Consider the following 12,693-nt stretch of genomic DNA (forward strand, 5'->3'; position numbering starts at 1 on the left):
ACCTGAACTGTGACCCCACTTTTCTTGGCTGAGAACTTCGGCCTTGGAGCCACGAAATAGGATGTAGAGGTCGATTCTTGCTTTGGAGAGGTGGGGACACTCACAGGCACCGGGGATGCGCTGACTGGAGAGGTGGCCTCCGCAAAGAAGTTGGGCTGAGAGGTATAGGCCGGTACCGAGTACACAGAAGAAGCCTGCGCATTTGTGGGAGAGCCAACCTCCGCCTGCCGGGGAGGGAGGGCTTGCTTCATGGCCAGGGCTGAACTGACCTTAACCGTTGACTTTTGAGGGAGGCCATCCTTTGAATCAGGGGGTTGAAAGGTAAACAAAGACGAATTGAGCTGATACGGTTGGTGCTTCATGACATCCAAAGTGTTAAGAGGTTTCTTGCCCTTTTTCTTGCTCGTTTTGGAGGCCTGGGCGCCCGGTGGCTGAGACTTGATAGCAGCCAGTGGGTAAGAGGGGGAATGGATAGGATTGTAGGCCACAGGAGGGGGTGCTCGGACGTTGGAGGAGTACTTCCAACTGGCAGGCAGGGATGGAGTGGGAGATTGGGCCCGAACTGTGTGGGCCTGCACTGTGTCGGAATCTACCACATACTTCTCCATCCTAGATTGCCTTTTAGCAAAAAGTTGGGCTCCTTTCCCACTCATTCCAGGAAGCTCATTGGATGGTCCCCCTGTACCAGCAGGAGCAGCATTTACTAATGGTGTGGGTGCTGACGGCTTGGGTGTGTAGTTGTGACTGACCACTACTGCTTGGGGACCTTTGAAGGGACCAGCCAGGTTCAGTGCACTCGCGGGCCGGGCAGGAGGGCAGGTAGGCTGGGCTATTTTGATGGAGGACACAGCAGTGACCTGCGGTGTGTTTGGTGGGTTTGGTGGGTTTGATGTAGAGAAGGCAGGACGCTGGGCTGAAGCCACTCCTGGAGACCAGACTGGAGAAACTGGGGCTACTGGTTGAGAGGAAGAGGAAGACTTGACTGCAGGCTTTGGAGCGACAGGAGGTGGGGTCTTCTGTTTGGCAGAACTCTGCATGAAGTTACAAGCCTCTGCCCCTAAACTGAGGTAGTCTTCTTCCGGCCCAGAGTCCCCACCAGCTCCCGTACCTCGCTTGCCTTCTGCATTTTGAAGAAGTGACAGGAGTTCGGGGTTGGGGTTCACTTTGGTTTCTTTGAAAGTAAACATGGGTTTTGTTGTGCCTCGTCTTTTGGCTTCCTGCAGTATTCCCGTTCTTTTAGCTGGCACTGCGATCCTCTCATCACGGGAAGCTATTTGCTCAGATGAATCATAGAAGGCTGGTTGTGACCATGGAGCAGGCTGGGGCCATGGAGGGGGCTGTGCTGGGCCAGCAACTGGGCTGGATATCCCCCTGGAGAAGGCTTCCGGTGGAGGTGAGACCGCAGAGTATGGCGGCGGAGCAGGGAAGTCAGAGATGGGACTTGTCACACTCCGTGTTGGGGAGAATGGTGCTGCTGGCTGGGTCATGGATCCCAGGAAGGGCTTGGCGGTTCTATTCATAGGGATCATCCTCTGGGCCCCTGCTGTCTCTGACACAGCACTGAAGCCATTCTGTTGTGGCACACTGGCAAGATTGCATCCCATCTGGAAGGATCTTTCGCTCACAGAACTCTGCATTCTTACGGATTCCTCTTTTCTTTGAAAAGAAGTCATGGTTCTCAGACCGTCTGTCTGCAGGGCATCTGGTCCTCCACCTGCCATCCCACCTGTCTTCTCCTCTTCATTTTGGGCTGTGAACTGTTCCATCCTCTCTCTCCTCTTGGCAAACATGAGCGCTCCCTTGCCTGTGGTGTCTGGCAACATCTCCATCTTGTCCCCTCGGCTCAGTCTCTTTTCAATGTCCACCAGTCCTGAATCCCAATCAAAGTTCACAACTTGGGTGTTGTCGTCAATGTCAGAGAGTAACTCCTCATCCACTTCCGACTCACTGGTTCCAAGAAATGCAACGTCACTTATCTCCTCCTTGTCACCTGCTTCCTGGTCCTCCTCCTCCTCCTCTCGCTCAAGCTCGCCAGTACCGTAACTGACTAGGGTGTACTTCCGGGCCCTTCGCCTTCGCTTCTTAAACATCAACACCCCCTTGGAATTTGGGTTGGGAGCATCTGTTAGGAGGAGGGCGATGCTTTTGCATTTAGACTTTGCTTCTTTCACTTGCTTTTCAGATAGACTTTCACTCCTCCTGAGCCCTAGGGGAAGTATACAAATTGTACTGAATTGATGAATGCAGAGAATAATGCACAAAAAATGATTCCCAATGGGGAAAATGAATAATGAATATATAAAGACATTATAGTTAGGTACTGAAATTTGAAGAGATCTAACTCATTTATTTTTTTCATTCATCCCTCCCCCCACCCCCCGTGTGTTCTGGGAGTGCACGTGACCTAGCACTATACCACGTTTGATTTCATTTCAAATTTGCACTTACATAACGGTGATGTATAGCACAGAACGACATCTTGTCCCATTTACTCCCATTAACACAGCTTTAGATGCGCTGACTTGGAACATAGATCACCTTCCCCCACACACCCCCACATTCTTAAGCTTTAATAAAAATAGGCTTGGAACTGTCAGTTAATAGGCTATGACTGTATTAAAAAGAAAATACTTTAGGATCATAATATGTTTTGAAAACAAGATGGACTTTGTCCTGCCACATTTAAATGTGAAATGTTAAAACTGAATATTTCAATGCAATGCATTTAAATATTTAAGTTTTTAAATTCTTTTTTACTTTGGCAACCACCTCAAATCTTCCCATTGTGCCGCTGAATTAATATGAGCACACAATACTGAATTAATAATTGACAGTACTGAGTTAATAACAAGTTGTATTTCAGAGTACCAGAACATTGTGAACATCTAGGTTTGACACCATCTACACAATTCTGTAAATTAACAGGCTGTTGTAAATGTAATCCTGTTTAAGCTGCAGAAAGAATAAACGGAAACCTTGGGAAAGTTTAAAAATTATATGTCTTGAGGTTTTTTAAACTAACATTGAAACTGATGTAACAATTGAGCCATTAAAAAAAGAACTTAGCAGTTTTAAAATGGCAGAACTTTATATTTTCATTTTATTATAAAAAGCAAATTAATGTCAACTTAATTTATAGAATCAACTAATTTAATCACTTTAATGAGTATGCTCCACAAATAAATTTTTATCATTTATCATTCCTGAGTTAGAGGAAGATATCAGAAAAATTAGACATTTCATGATTAAAATTAGTTCTTGTTAAAAGTCAGACTTGGTCAATTGAACGATAACAACAATAAAAAGATAAAATGAGAGCAAATAATTTTAGAGAAAACATACAGATATTTGTCTGGTGGTCAAATTTTGTGCAGACAAAATAGTCCAAAATCTGGCCAGTCTTAAGTATGATCCTTTTTGGACTAGTGATATTACAGCTTGCTATTAAACTGACAGTAACAACTGCACAGTTGTCTGCTCACAGCCACCATGTGAAATATGCACATGGCGTCATCATAATACTCAGGTTTGATGTGCTATATATGCGAGGGTGCCTAAAGTAGAAGGAGTGGCTATTGGCGCTTGCCAACAGAGCTTCAAATGGCTGTGCTAAAAATACACACCCAAAGGACAACGGGGGCTAGAAGGCCGATGTGCTACTCTGAGGACCCACGCTCACTGCTATTGTGTACCAGTCAGCCTGTGCATCCTCAGAGTGAACAGCTGAAGTTTGTGAAATAGAGAAAAAGAACAGTGTATATGAAAGAAAAATAATAATAGCGGCACTTAAGCTACAGCTCTCGACCTCATTCCGTTCGTGACCTTAGTACTCCAGATAAGAGAAAATGGCATAGGCGGCCTTGCACTAAGCACATTTCCTAAGGGAGAACATGGAGCTGCCGGCACATGGCCCTGGAGACTTGAGTCTGGAAGGTGGTGAAGTGCGCTGCCACCTAGTGAGGCTTACACAACAGCAAGGATCAAGGATCGTGTAACTGCTGGGCATCACACTTGCCCTTGTCTGTCAAACACTTCTGCAAGCATCATCAAGCCGCAGAATTTTTTTTTTTTTTCCAAAATGAAGCTCTGCTTTTAACATCAGTGTGGAAACCGCGTTAAAGGCACCTCAGGAGGGTGAATTGTTTTTGTCATTTAAACTGAGTCCACATAGTTTCCAATCCTTTTCAACTATTTTAACACAAAAATGCCATAACATTCTTCAACAAATAAAAGAGGCATATTTCATATTTCTTTAACAGTCCCTGAATCTTTGGGGATAAAATGAAGATTATGAAAAACATTTAGGCATAAAATAAAGTTTATGAAAAACATTTAAGTCTAATCTAAAGTTCAAATTTACTGCTTCTAATTTAAAAACTGGTATTCTCCACACTATTTATACTTATTATTTTGTGCATTAAATAAACATTAAAGATAGTAAAAGGCATGAGAAAACTCTTTTTTAAAAAATTCATACAGTCCAGCTAGTAAAATACATACTAAAATCCCAGTTCCCCTGACATCCGCCCCAGCCCATGGCAGGACTTACGAGCATGTCGTGCTCTGTGCTTGTGTGGTCGGCTGTGATCCTTTCCTGAGCGTTGATCTTCTCCCTGCTCAGTGCCTTCTGATGAGACCGCAAAGGAGACCAGAGAAGGAGGCGCTTCTGACCGCCCTCCTTCCACGGGAGAAACCACACACCCCCTTCCTGTCTGCAGCCTGCACTCTTCAGCCTTCAGGCTGTCAGAGCAATCTAGAATCACTTCCACCTGGGGCAGCCCTGCGCCTCCTGGGTCTCTTCCCTGGATCACACTCAACTCTCGGCCACTGGAGGTCTGGACTGTTGTGCCGGACGTCAGAGAAGTGTCTGCTTTCTCAGGAGCAGGGATCGAATTTATGTGGACAGTCCTCTCATGCTGTGAGCTCCAGTCTGAGTCTGGAGACTTGAATTTTTCATTTCCCTGGAGAGTCACTATAGGGCCACTGGTGCATTGATGCCTTTCCTTTGAGAGGGACAGCTGTAGCTCAACCACATGGCCTGCAGGGCCTGCTTCTGCCTTTTTTCTTAAGATGACCTCTTCTACCAAGTGTCCTTCTTGGGAGCCGAGCATCTGGGGAGCTTGTTCTTGTTTTGCACATTCTGTATAACCCCAGGCATTTTCTTGGTCCTCAGTTAGGGGAACTCTAGTCTGGACTGGAGCAAGAAAGAAGTCTTTGCTCTGGGTCTTGGTGGCTTGCTGAATCTGTAGGGTGGTACTTTCCATGGGCCCCTCATGGGTAAGATGCTGATGGTTTGTATTTTCTGTTTCGGATTCCAAAGTCTCACTTGCTCCACTAGAGGGTCTGCACACAAAAATAATCCTAGTTAGTCAGCATGTGTCCCACCTGCCAAGGAATTTCCCCCAACTTATATGATGTCTCATGGAAGATACAATAAAAATTCCTCCAATAACTTCAACATCTTAGAAAACAGAACTTGCTGGTACATTACAGGGCTGTTGAAGAGCTCTGAGATAAGATTGTCTCTCAGGCACAAGAAAAATGCTTACAAAAAGCTTTGAAGTCTGAACTCATCTTTAATCCAAACTTGATCGTAAAAAGCACAGGGTGTAGCTATGTGTGTCCCTCATTTGAAATTGGGGTTCTCCGACAAACCATGTTTGTTATAGATGACCAGGAACTTCCGTGTCCTATAGAGTAGATATTATCAAGTCTCATAGACACATTCAGAGCTTCAAATCAACCAGAATACAATTTTTAGATATGGTATATTCTTGAAAAAATGAAACAGAAGCTTATTTCTAAGCACTAGTGAGCATAGTGGATGCCAGCCTGTGTAAAGAGCAGTTTGGTGCAAATGGGAGTGCAGCCTATGCAAAGATCCATCCTTTCTCTGCTGGGATGGATTGCTAAGCCATTGGGTATTTATACTCTGAGGTGACTTCCCTCCTATTTGTGCTTGCCACCTGCAACACTTGTCCTTGTAGAGTCTTTGTTCTCGGACTTTCTTTTTCTCTGCTAAGGAGACCAGAGCTATTATTTCATAGTCTCCTCTGAGGCAAACCTATCCATTCAGCGTCAAGTTCACATCTTTGGGTTTGTGAAAAGCAGCATCAGTTCAGGAGTCAAATGACTTCTTTCTAAATCTCCGAGCTCTAAGTGCGTCTATGAGAAAAGTGTCATTCACAGAGCGGCTGTAGGACACACCTTCACCTCCCAAACCTGTAAATGTTCAAGGCAGTAGCAGCTCTCTCTCTCCCCTTCTTGCTCCCTTGGGATGGATCCTAACTAGTGCAGGGATCATCCACACAAGGGCGGATAACCTCACTTCTCTTCTACTCAAAGGAATTTACTCTAGAATTATGTGTAAGCGGGATTTCAGGCCAATGTACAGTATGTTTACCTCTAACTGTGGTTTTGACTGCATCTGGAAGAACCTGACAAAAATCAAAACAGTTGTTGCTTTCTCTATGCAAGTCACCTGAAAAGTTCCATAATGATATGCTGTTTTAAAATGATACTTTTAAAAACATGTTGTTAGCAGATTAGGCTATTCTTCATTTTACTTTTTGAGACTGGGTCTTACACTATAGACTAAGCTGGCCCGGCATTCACTCTGTAGCCTAGGCTTCAAGTCATGAAGATCGTCCTGTCATAGCCTCCCAAGTGTTTGGATTATAGGCACAAGCTTACTGATCCAGGTACTTCACTCTTAGGTAGGAAATGATAAATACTTCCACTTAACTAAATTTGAGAGTACCAAAGCCCAGACAGGATGTTTAATCTAGCAGACTTTGGGATAAAGATAGCTGAAATAACTTTGAATTATTTTACTCATCAATTAGGCTTCTGAGAAGGGAGTGATATCAACTCATTCTAGCCTTACAGACTGGGATAAAGGCAAACAAGCCCAGTGCTAATATTTCTTGGGAGCTGAAATAAAATAGAAGCATGTAGATAAAAAAAATTATAAAGACATAAGAGGGAGATACATACACATAGGTACACAGTCTTGCAATGTGGATAATTAGAAAATCATTTGCTTATGATTTCTTGTGATTTTAAGAAAAATCTAAGGTAATAAAGATTTGGTAGTAAAAGGCAGGGTGGCATTTTGTTTTAAATTACCTCTCTGGGTAACTAAGTCAAACTCTGGTCCTCTGAAGATAGTTGTCTGTGATGTGACTGAGGACTCCCAGCTTTAGAAACATGGGCAGATGTCCACAGGGATGCTACTCTGGGGCTCAGAAACTGGACGTTTCATCCAAATCACATTGGTTATCTTTTTTTTTTTTTAAATGTTGATTGATTTATTTTATGTTTTAATAAAATAAGTGTGTAAGTGTTTGGCCTGCCTGTACCACATTCATGACTGGAGACCCTGAAAGTCAGGAGAGGGCATCAGATCCCCTACGACTGGCATGCCAGACAGTTTTGAGGCGCCATGTGGGTACTGAGAATCGAATTCACATCTCTGAAAGAGCAACAGGTGCTCTTAACCACTGTTCCCTCTCTCCAGCCCAATTTACTATAGCTTGGAAATTTAAAATACTTAAGAGAAAGACAAAACAAATTGTGAGCCTCACTATTCAGAGCAGCAGAGAACAAGTCTACTTGTTTCTAAAAATGGGGTAGGTACCTAAGTTTGAGCTTTAAACCAAATGTTCTCTCCTGTGATAATATCATAATGGAAACTGGAACCAGAAGAACATGTCCCAGACAAATGTGTGTTCCAGAGAAACTGGCCTCATTAAGTCAATAAAGGCAAGAAAAGAGAACACAGTAGAAAAGACCAATTCTCTCTTTATGCGCAGATCATTTGCAAAGGGGGACCCGGGGACGCTGCAAATGTTTAGAATTCTTACACAGAATGGGGGCAAGTGCATGCTCTCTGAGCAACATTCCTTCTCCAGTTTTCATTTTGTTTCCTGTTTTTTGGTTTTTAAATAGTTACTTTTTTACTGGACACTTTTAAAAGCAAAGGGCAACATTGTAAGTATGCAGGAAGAGGTTGAAGAGAAAATATTTACATACAATGAACAATATTTATATACAATGAACATGCCCTCTTACATACGCTGCACACGTGTGGACTCATGTTCCACACGGGGTAAGGGGTGTTCTGCACTGTAAACAATGCCTTGACAGCACCAAGTCTTCATCTAGCCTGCTACTCCTTATCCAAGTAAGTTTTATTGGCAGTCCTGACCAGAGAAAATTTACTTATAAGCTTTTTGTACCCCACCCCTGGAGGCTTGATCTTGGCATGAAAAATTATTACATCAGTCACCTAATTAATGCTCAAACATTTTCAATTCATCTTCGGATCTAAGAATTATAATCCTGGATTTACAGAAACTCCTCACCTTGGAAAAGGTACTGTTATGGTTAATACACAGATCTTTCTAAAAATGTGGTCTGAAATACCTACGTTTTTCAACAAAGTACCTGAAACAAAGATTTTCAAGTTAATTCTCAACTAAAGCCCCACTGAATGGATCTGCTTGCTTTCAAACACTGTGATGATCTGTGTACCTGTCCTGGATTTCTACACGGCACTACCAGTTGCCTCATAACTATCTACATGCATGGACATAGAATCATTCCCGCTTAACTTCAAGAAACAAATAACTCTTCTAACAAATTTGCTTTACCTTTTAATAAGCAAATGAAGAGAGTCCGTTATGCTTTCCATGAGCTTAATGACCTCAGGGTAGGTAAGGTCTGCACAAGGGTTACCGTTGATGGACACCACTTCATCTCCTTCGCACAGCCCGGAGCCCGATGCCTTGCTCTGGCTTCGAATCTGAGAGGAGGAGGAGGAGGGAAAAACAGATGCAATAGAATCACATAACTGGTGGAGACTATGTCACCTTCTCTAAGGGAGAAGGTCTGGAGATGTAGAAATTATAAATCCAATTCTGACCTCACACACACACACATACCACACCCCCTACACACATACACACATAAGGGCACATATACACACATATCACACACATGGGAACACACACATGCACACACAGGCACACATATCACACACATGGGCACGCACACATATATACACATCACACACATGGGCACACACATACACCTACACACATACACACACATCACACACATGGGCACACACATATGCCTACACACACATACACACATTACACACATGGGCACACACACACCTTCACACACACATACACACACATCACATACATGGGCACACGTCATATACATGGGCACACACACATACACACATATACACATATCACACGCATGGGCACACGTACACACACACATACACATATCACACACATGGGTACACATCACACGCATGGACACTCACACATACACATGCATGCACAGACATGTACACATACACACATATACACAAGCCATTTATGAATTACCACAATAATAGTATTACTTCATAATGTTGGAAGGAAATAGGAAGTGGACAAAGCAAACCATGGTGAAGGAGCCAGAATAAAAAATAAAGAAAGAAAGAATGGGGGAGAGGAGGAAGACACTGGATGTTTCTGTGGATGCAGGAAGTGGCTTCAGAAGCTTGGAGTGCTGACTGCAGGAAGCTGATGTTGGAGCTGGTGATGCAGACACATGAAATGCTGAAAAGCTCCTAGAACCAAGGAAAGCACGTGACTGGGATATTAAAGAGTAAGTCCAAGGAGGAAGTCTCTGATTAAAATGAACCATTCAGCCAGGCATGGTGGCAAATGCACTTTAACCAGTTTTGTTCTACATAGACTGTTCCAGGTCAACTAGGGCTACCTGGGTAGACCCCCCTGTTTCAAAACAAAAACCAAGCAGCCAACCAGACAGACAGATAAACAAACAAAAAACCAGTCAGGACATGCAAGTAAGGGCAAATTTTAGAGAAAAGACAAATTGCTGATAATTAAGAAATATAAAAAATGGAAATAACAGCCCCGTACATAGGGCCTACCACCAGATGTGATAGAAAACCAACTAAGTACAAACCCTAAAGAGACTCCGGAACAGCAGTGTAATGGCAGGAGTCCCATTAGCTCTGCAGATGATAGCAGCTAGCGTCCTGTGTAACTATGATCCTGCTGAAATGCTGTATTATTATCCTCAGTTCCCTTGTGCAGTGGCCCTGGAGACTGATAGGCTGCTCCCTTGCATTCTGGCTCCTGGTGGTTGGAGTCGGTCGAGAGAAAACACTAGCAAGAGTTCAGAGAGCGTGGGGAACAAGACATAAGGGCTAAGGCCTCCCTCTGGGTCTGCTGGACTTTGACTTGGCAATGGCTCTGCTCTTTGCTCTGGATAGTTCTAATTCCTGTCCATCTGTCCTGTGGCCTTAACTTTTGCTGTGTTCTAACACTATGCACTGTCAACTTGAGTCTTCAGGCCTAAGGGTGTCCAGGCCACAGAGCGTTGGGATGGATTCTGCATTCTGGGTCCTTCACGGCCCAATCTTAGTCAGAGGTTCCCTTTCTCAACAATCAAACAACGGAGTTTTAAGCAGCTTTAATGAGCTTGCAGAACAAGATGAGAAACTGATTCCTAGAAGATAAACAAGTCCCCAGCATTACAGAGTTGTTTATCGTGCGAGCATGTGTTGCTCATCGGGAAGCGTGCAGTTTATCAAGGCGCTGATGGTTGTCAAGTAGAGCTTTTAACGGAGTCTGAGTAAGCGGAAGCTTCAGCCTCGGAGTCACCAACATTCCTTCAGCGTGTGCGTCCTGTGTTCCCAACTAACTACGGGGATCTGCTTCACTGACCTCCATGTTTGTCTGCAAAATAGAACTATTACACCCCAAGAGCCACAGAAAAGACAGGCAGGGTGGTGCACACCTATAATCCCAGAACTCTCAAGTTTGAGGCAGAAGGATTCCTGTGAGTGAGACACTGCCTCAAAAAGAATGGCAATAGTTTCCTTGCCATGTTGCTGTCCTAAATGACTAACTTCCTTTTCTTTTTAAATTGGTTTGATTGGGGGGGGGGGTGTTGTTTTTCTTTATTCTTTCTTTCTTTCCTTCTTTCTTTTTGAGAGAAAAGTAACAAAGCTGGACTTGGTAGCAGTTGGGGGAGGGGAAGGACTATGAACAAAATATATTGTATGAAAGGAAAGGATACCAAAGGGCAAACTAGAACAGAGTAAATAATAAACCAAGTGAGATGTTCAGTGCAAGAAGCAAAACAAATTCTCAATAGCACAGAACAGAGTAAATGAACTGTCAGGGGACATGTCTGGCAAAGCAATGAGTAACTCCACTCTTGCCCTGGCTTTCTAGTGTACTATGTGTGTGTGACAGAGGCTGACAAAACAAAATCAGTTTTCCCAGGCACTCTCAAGCCAAGGAGTACAGCGCAGCAGGTGCACATGTAAGAAACATCCATCCATCCATCCATCTGTCCATCCATCCATCCATCCATCTATCCATCCATCTATCCATCCATCCATCCATCCATCCATCTATCCATCATCCATCCATCCATCCATCCATCCATCCATCCATCCATCCATCTATCATATTTTCTTTTCTTCCTTCCTTCCTTTCTTTTTTCTTTCTTTCTATCTATGTATTTATTATGAAACAGGATCTCTTCTAACCCAGGCTGGCCTTGAACTCCTGATCTTCCTGCCTCCTCTTCCTATGTGCTAAGATTCTAAGCCTATGCCTTCATCCCAGGCTGAAACTTTTATTTGGAATTGAGCTAAGAAGAGAGTCATTCACTGGTGCAGCCTCCACCATTTGGCTGGTGCTAGTCTGCTGGGTGATTCTTTTCTGGTTCCTAAGTTCCATGGCTGTTATTGAAAACTGGACCCAGCTGAGATCTCAGGCACGCCCCAGCTCCTCACTTTCCTTATTAAGCCAAGGGCTGCCAATCCCTTAGGCAGACAGTTCCTCCCCATTTTTGAGGTCACTAACTGGAGGCCCTTCCCAAACTCCGCCCTTCCAGACCTGTCAACAATCCTGTGTGATATTTATTGAATAAAAAACTTTTCCTTTTGGATGGCTGTTCTTACCCTTAGGAACAAGTCACCATAAAAGTAAAATGCATTCCTGGTGGCAACTCTGGAAGTATTCCTAGAACAATAACTGTGTCAGGATTGAGGGCTTTAATCCAGGGGCCGAGAGCTTAGGAAGCTGCATACTGATGCTATTCCACAGGCAGAAAACCAGCAGCAAGGCAGCCGCTGTACAATGAGACGAAGCCAGGGCCACGACATTAGAAGGCCCACAGCTACAAACATGGAATGGTATTTTTCACCTCTCATTCTTCTCTGAGAATGTAAACGTCTTAGCTCTCTCAGAAAACACGAGTAGACCGGAGCCTGTGCTGGATATGTCCCTGGGCATACTTTTTTTTTTATTGCATTAAATTATGAAAGATTGCACAGAGGTTTTAAACTATATAGGGAGATTCTTTTTTTAAAAAAATAAACATTTATACAGAATTAGAAAAAAAGTACCTTTTAATGAGATCATTAAAAAAAAAGCATGTATTAAGAAAAAAAAAAAATGCACCCGTGCCCCAGGGATGTAGCTCAGTGGCAGAGCCTGCATGTGGGCACGGATTCTAACCACAGATAAGGTGGGGGAGCGTGGCTAAAACTTATAAAGGATTAACTTAATAAACAGTCTGTTCAGTTGGAATTGATAAGGAAAAGGCAGAAGCAGAACTCATTTGGGTTTTCCCAGCCTCACT

At 43.6% G+C, this 12,693-nt stretch overlaps 1 protein-coding gene across 3 annotated transcripts in view; it reads right to left on the reverse strand.

The window, feature by feature from the left end:
• Positions 1 to 12,693, reverse strand: part of Synpo2 (synaptopodin 2) — a 151,896-nt gene that overhangs the window by 37,214 nt on the left and 101,989 nt on the right. For 2 of the 3 annotated variants that reach the window (XR_013110116.1, XM_034500152.2), the window contains exons 2-4: positions 8,655 to 8,806; positions 4,550 to 5,343; positions 3 to 2,206 (exon numbers count right to left, since the gene is read on the reverse strand). Coding sequence is in view for 2 of the 3 variants with exons in the window: in XM_034500152.2 (XP_034356043.1) it covers positions 3 to 2,206; positions 4,550 to 5,343; positions 8,655 to 8,806 (3,150 nt within the window). In the remaining variant the exon portion in view is untranslated. The remainder of the gene's footprint in view (positions 1 to 2; positions 2,207 to 4,549; positions 5,344 to 8,654; positions 8,807 to 12,693) is intronic. The other variant, XM_076933212.1, reaches the window with a different exon arrangement.

Source organism: Arvicanthis niloticus, chromosome 4 (assembly GCF_011762505.2).
Source record: "Arvicanthis niloticus isolate mArvNil1 chromosome 4, mArvNil1.pat.X, whole genome shotgun sequence".
In the NCBI taxonomy this organism is placed as follows: domain Eukaryota; kingdom Metazoa; phylum Chordata; class Mammalia; order Rodentia; family Muridae; genus Arvicanthis; species Arvicanthis niloticus.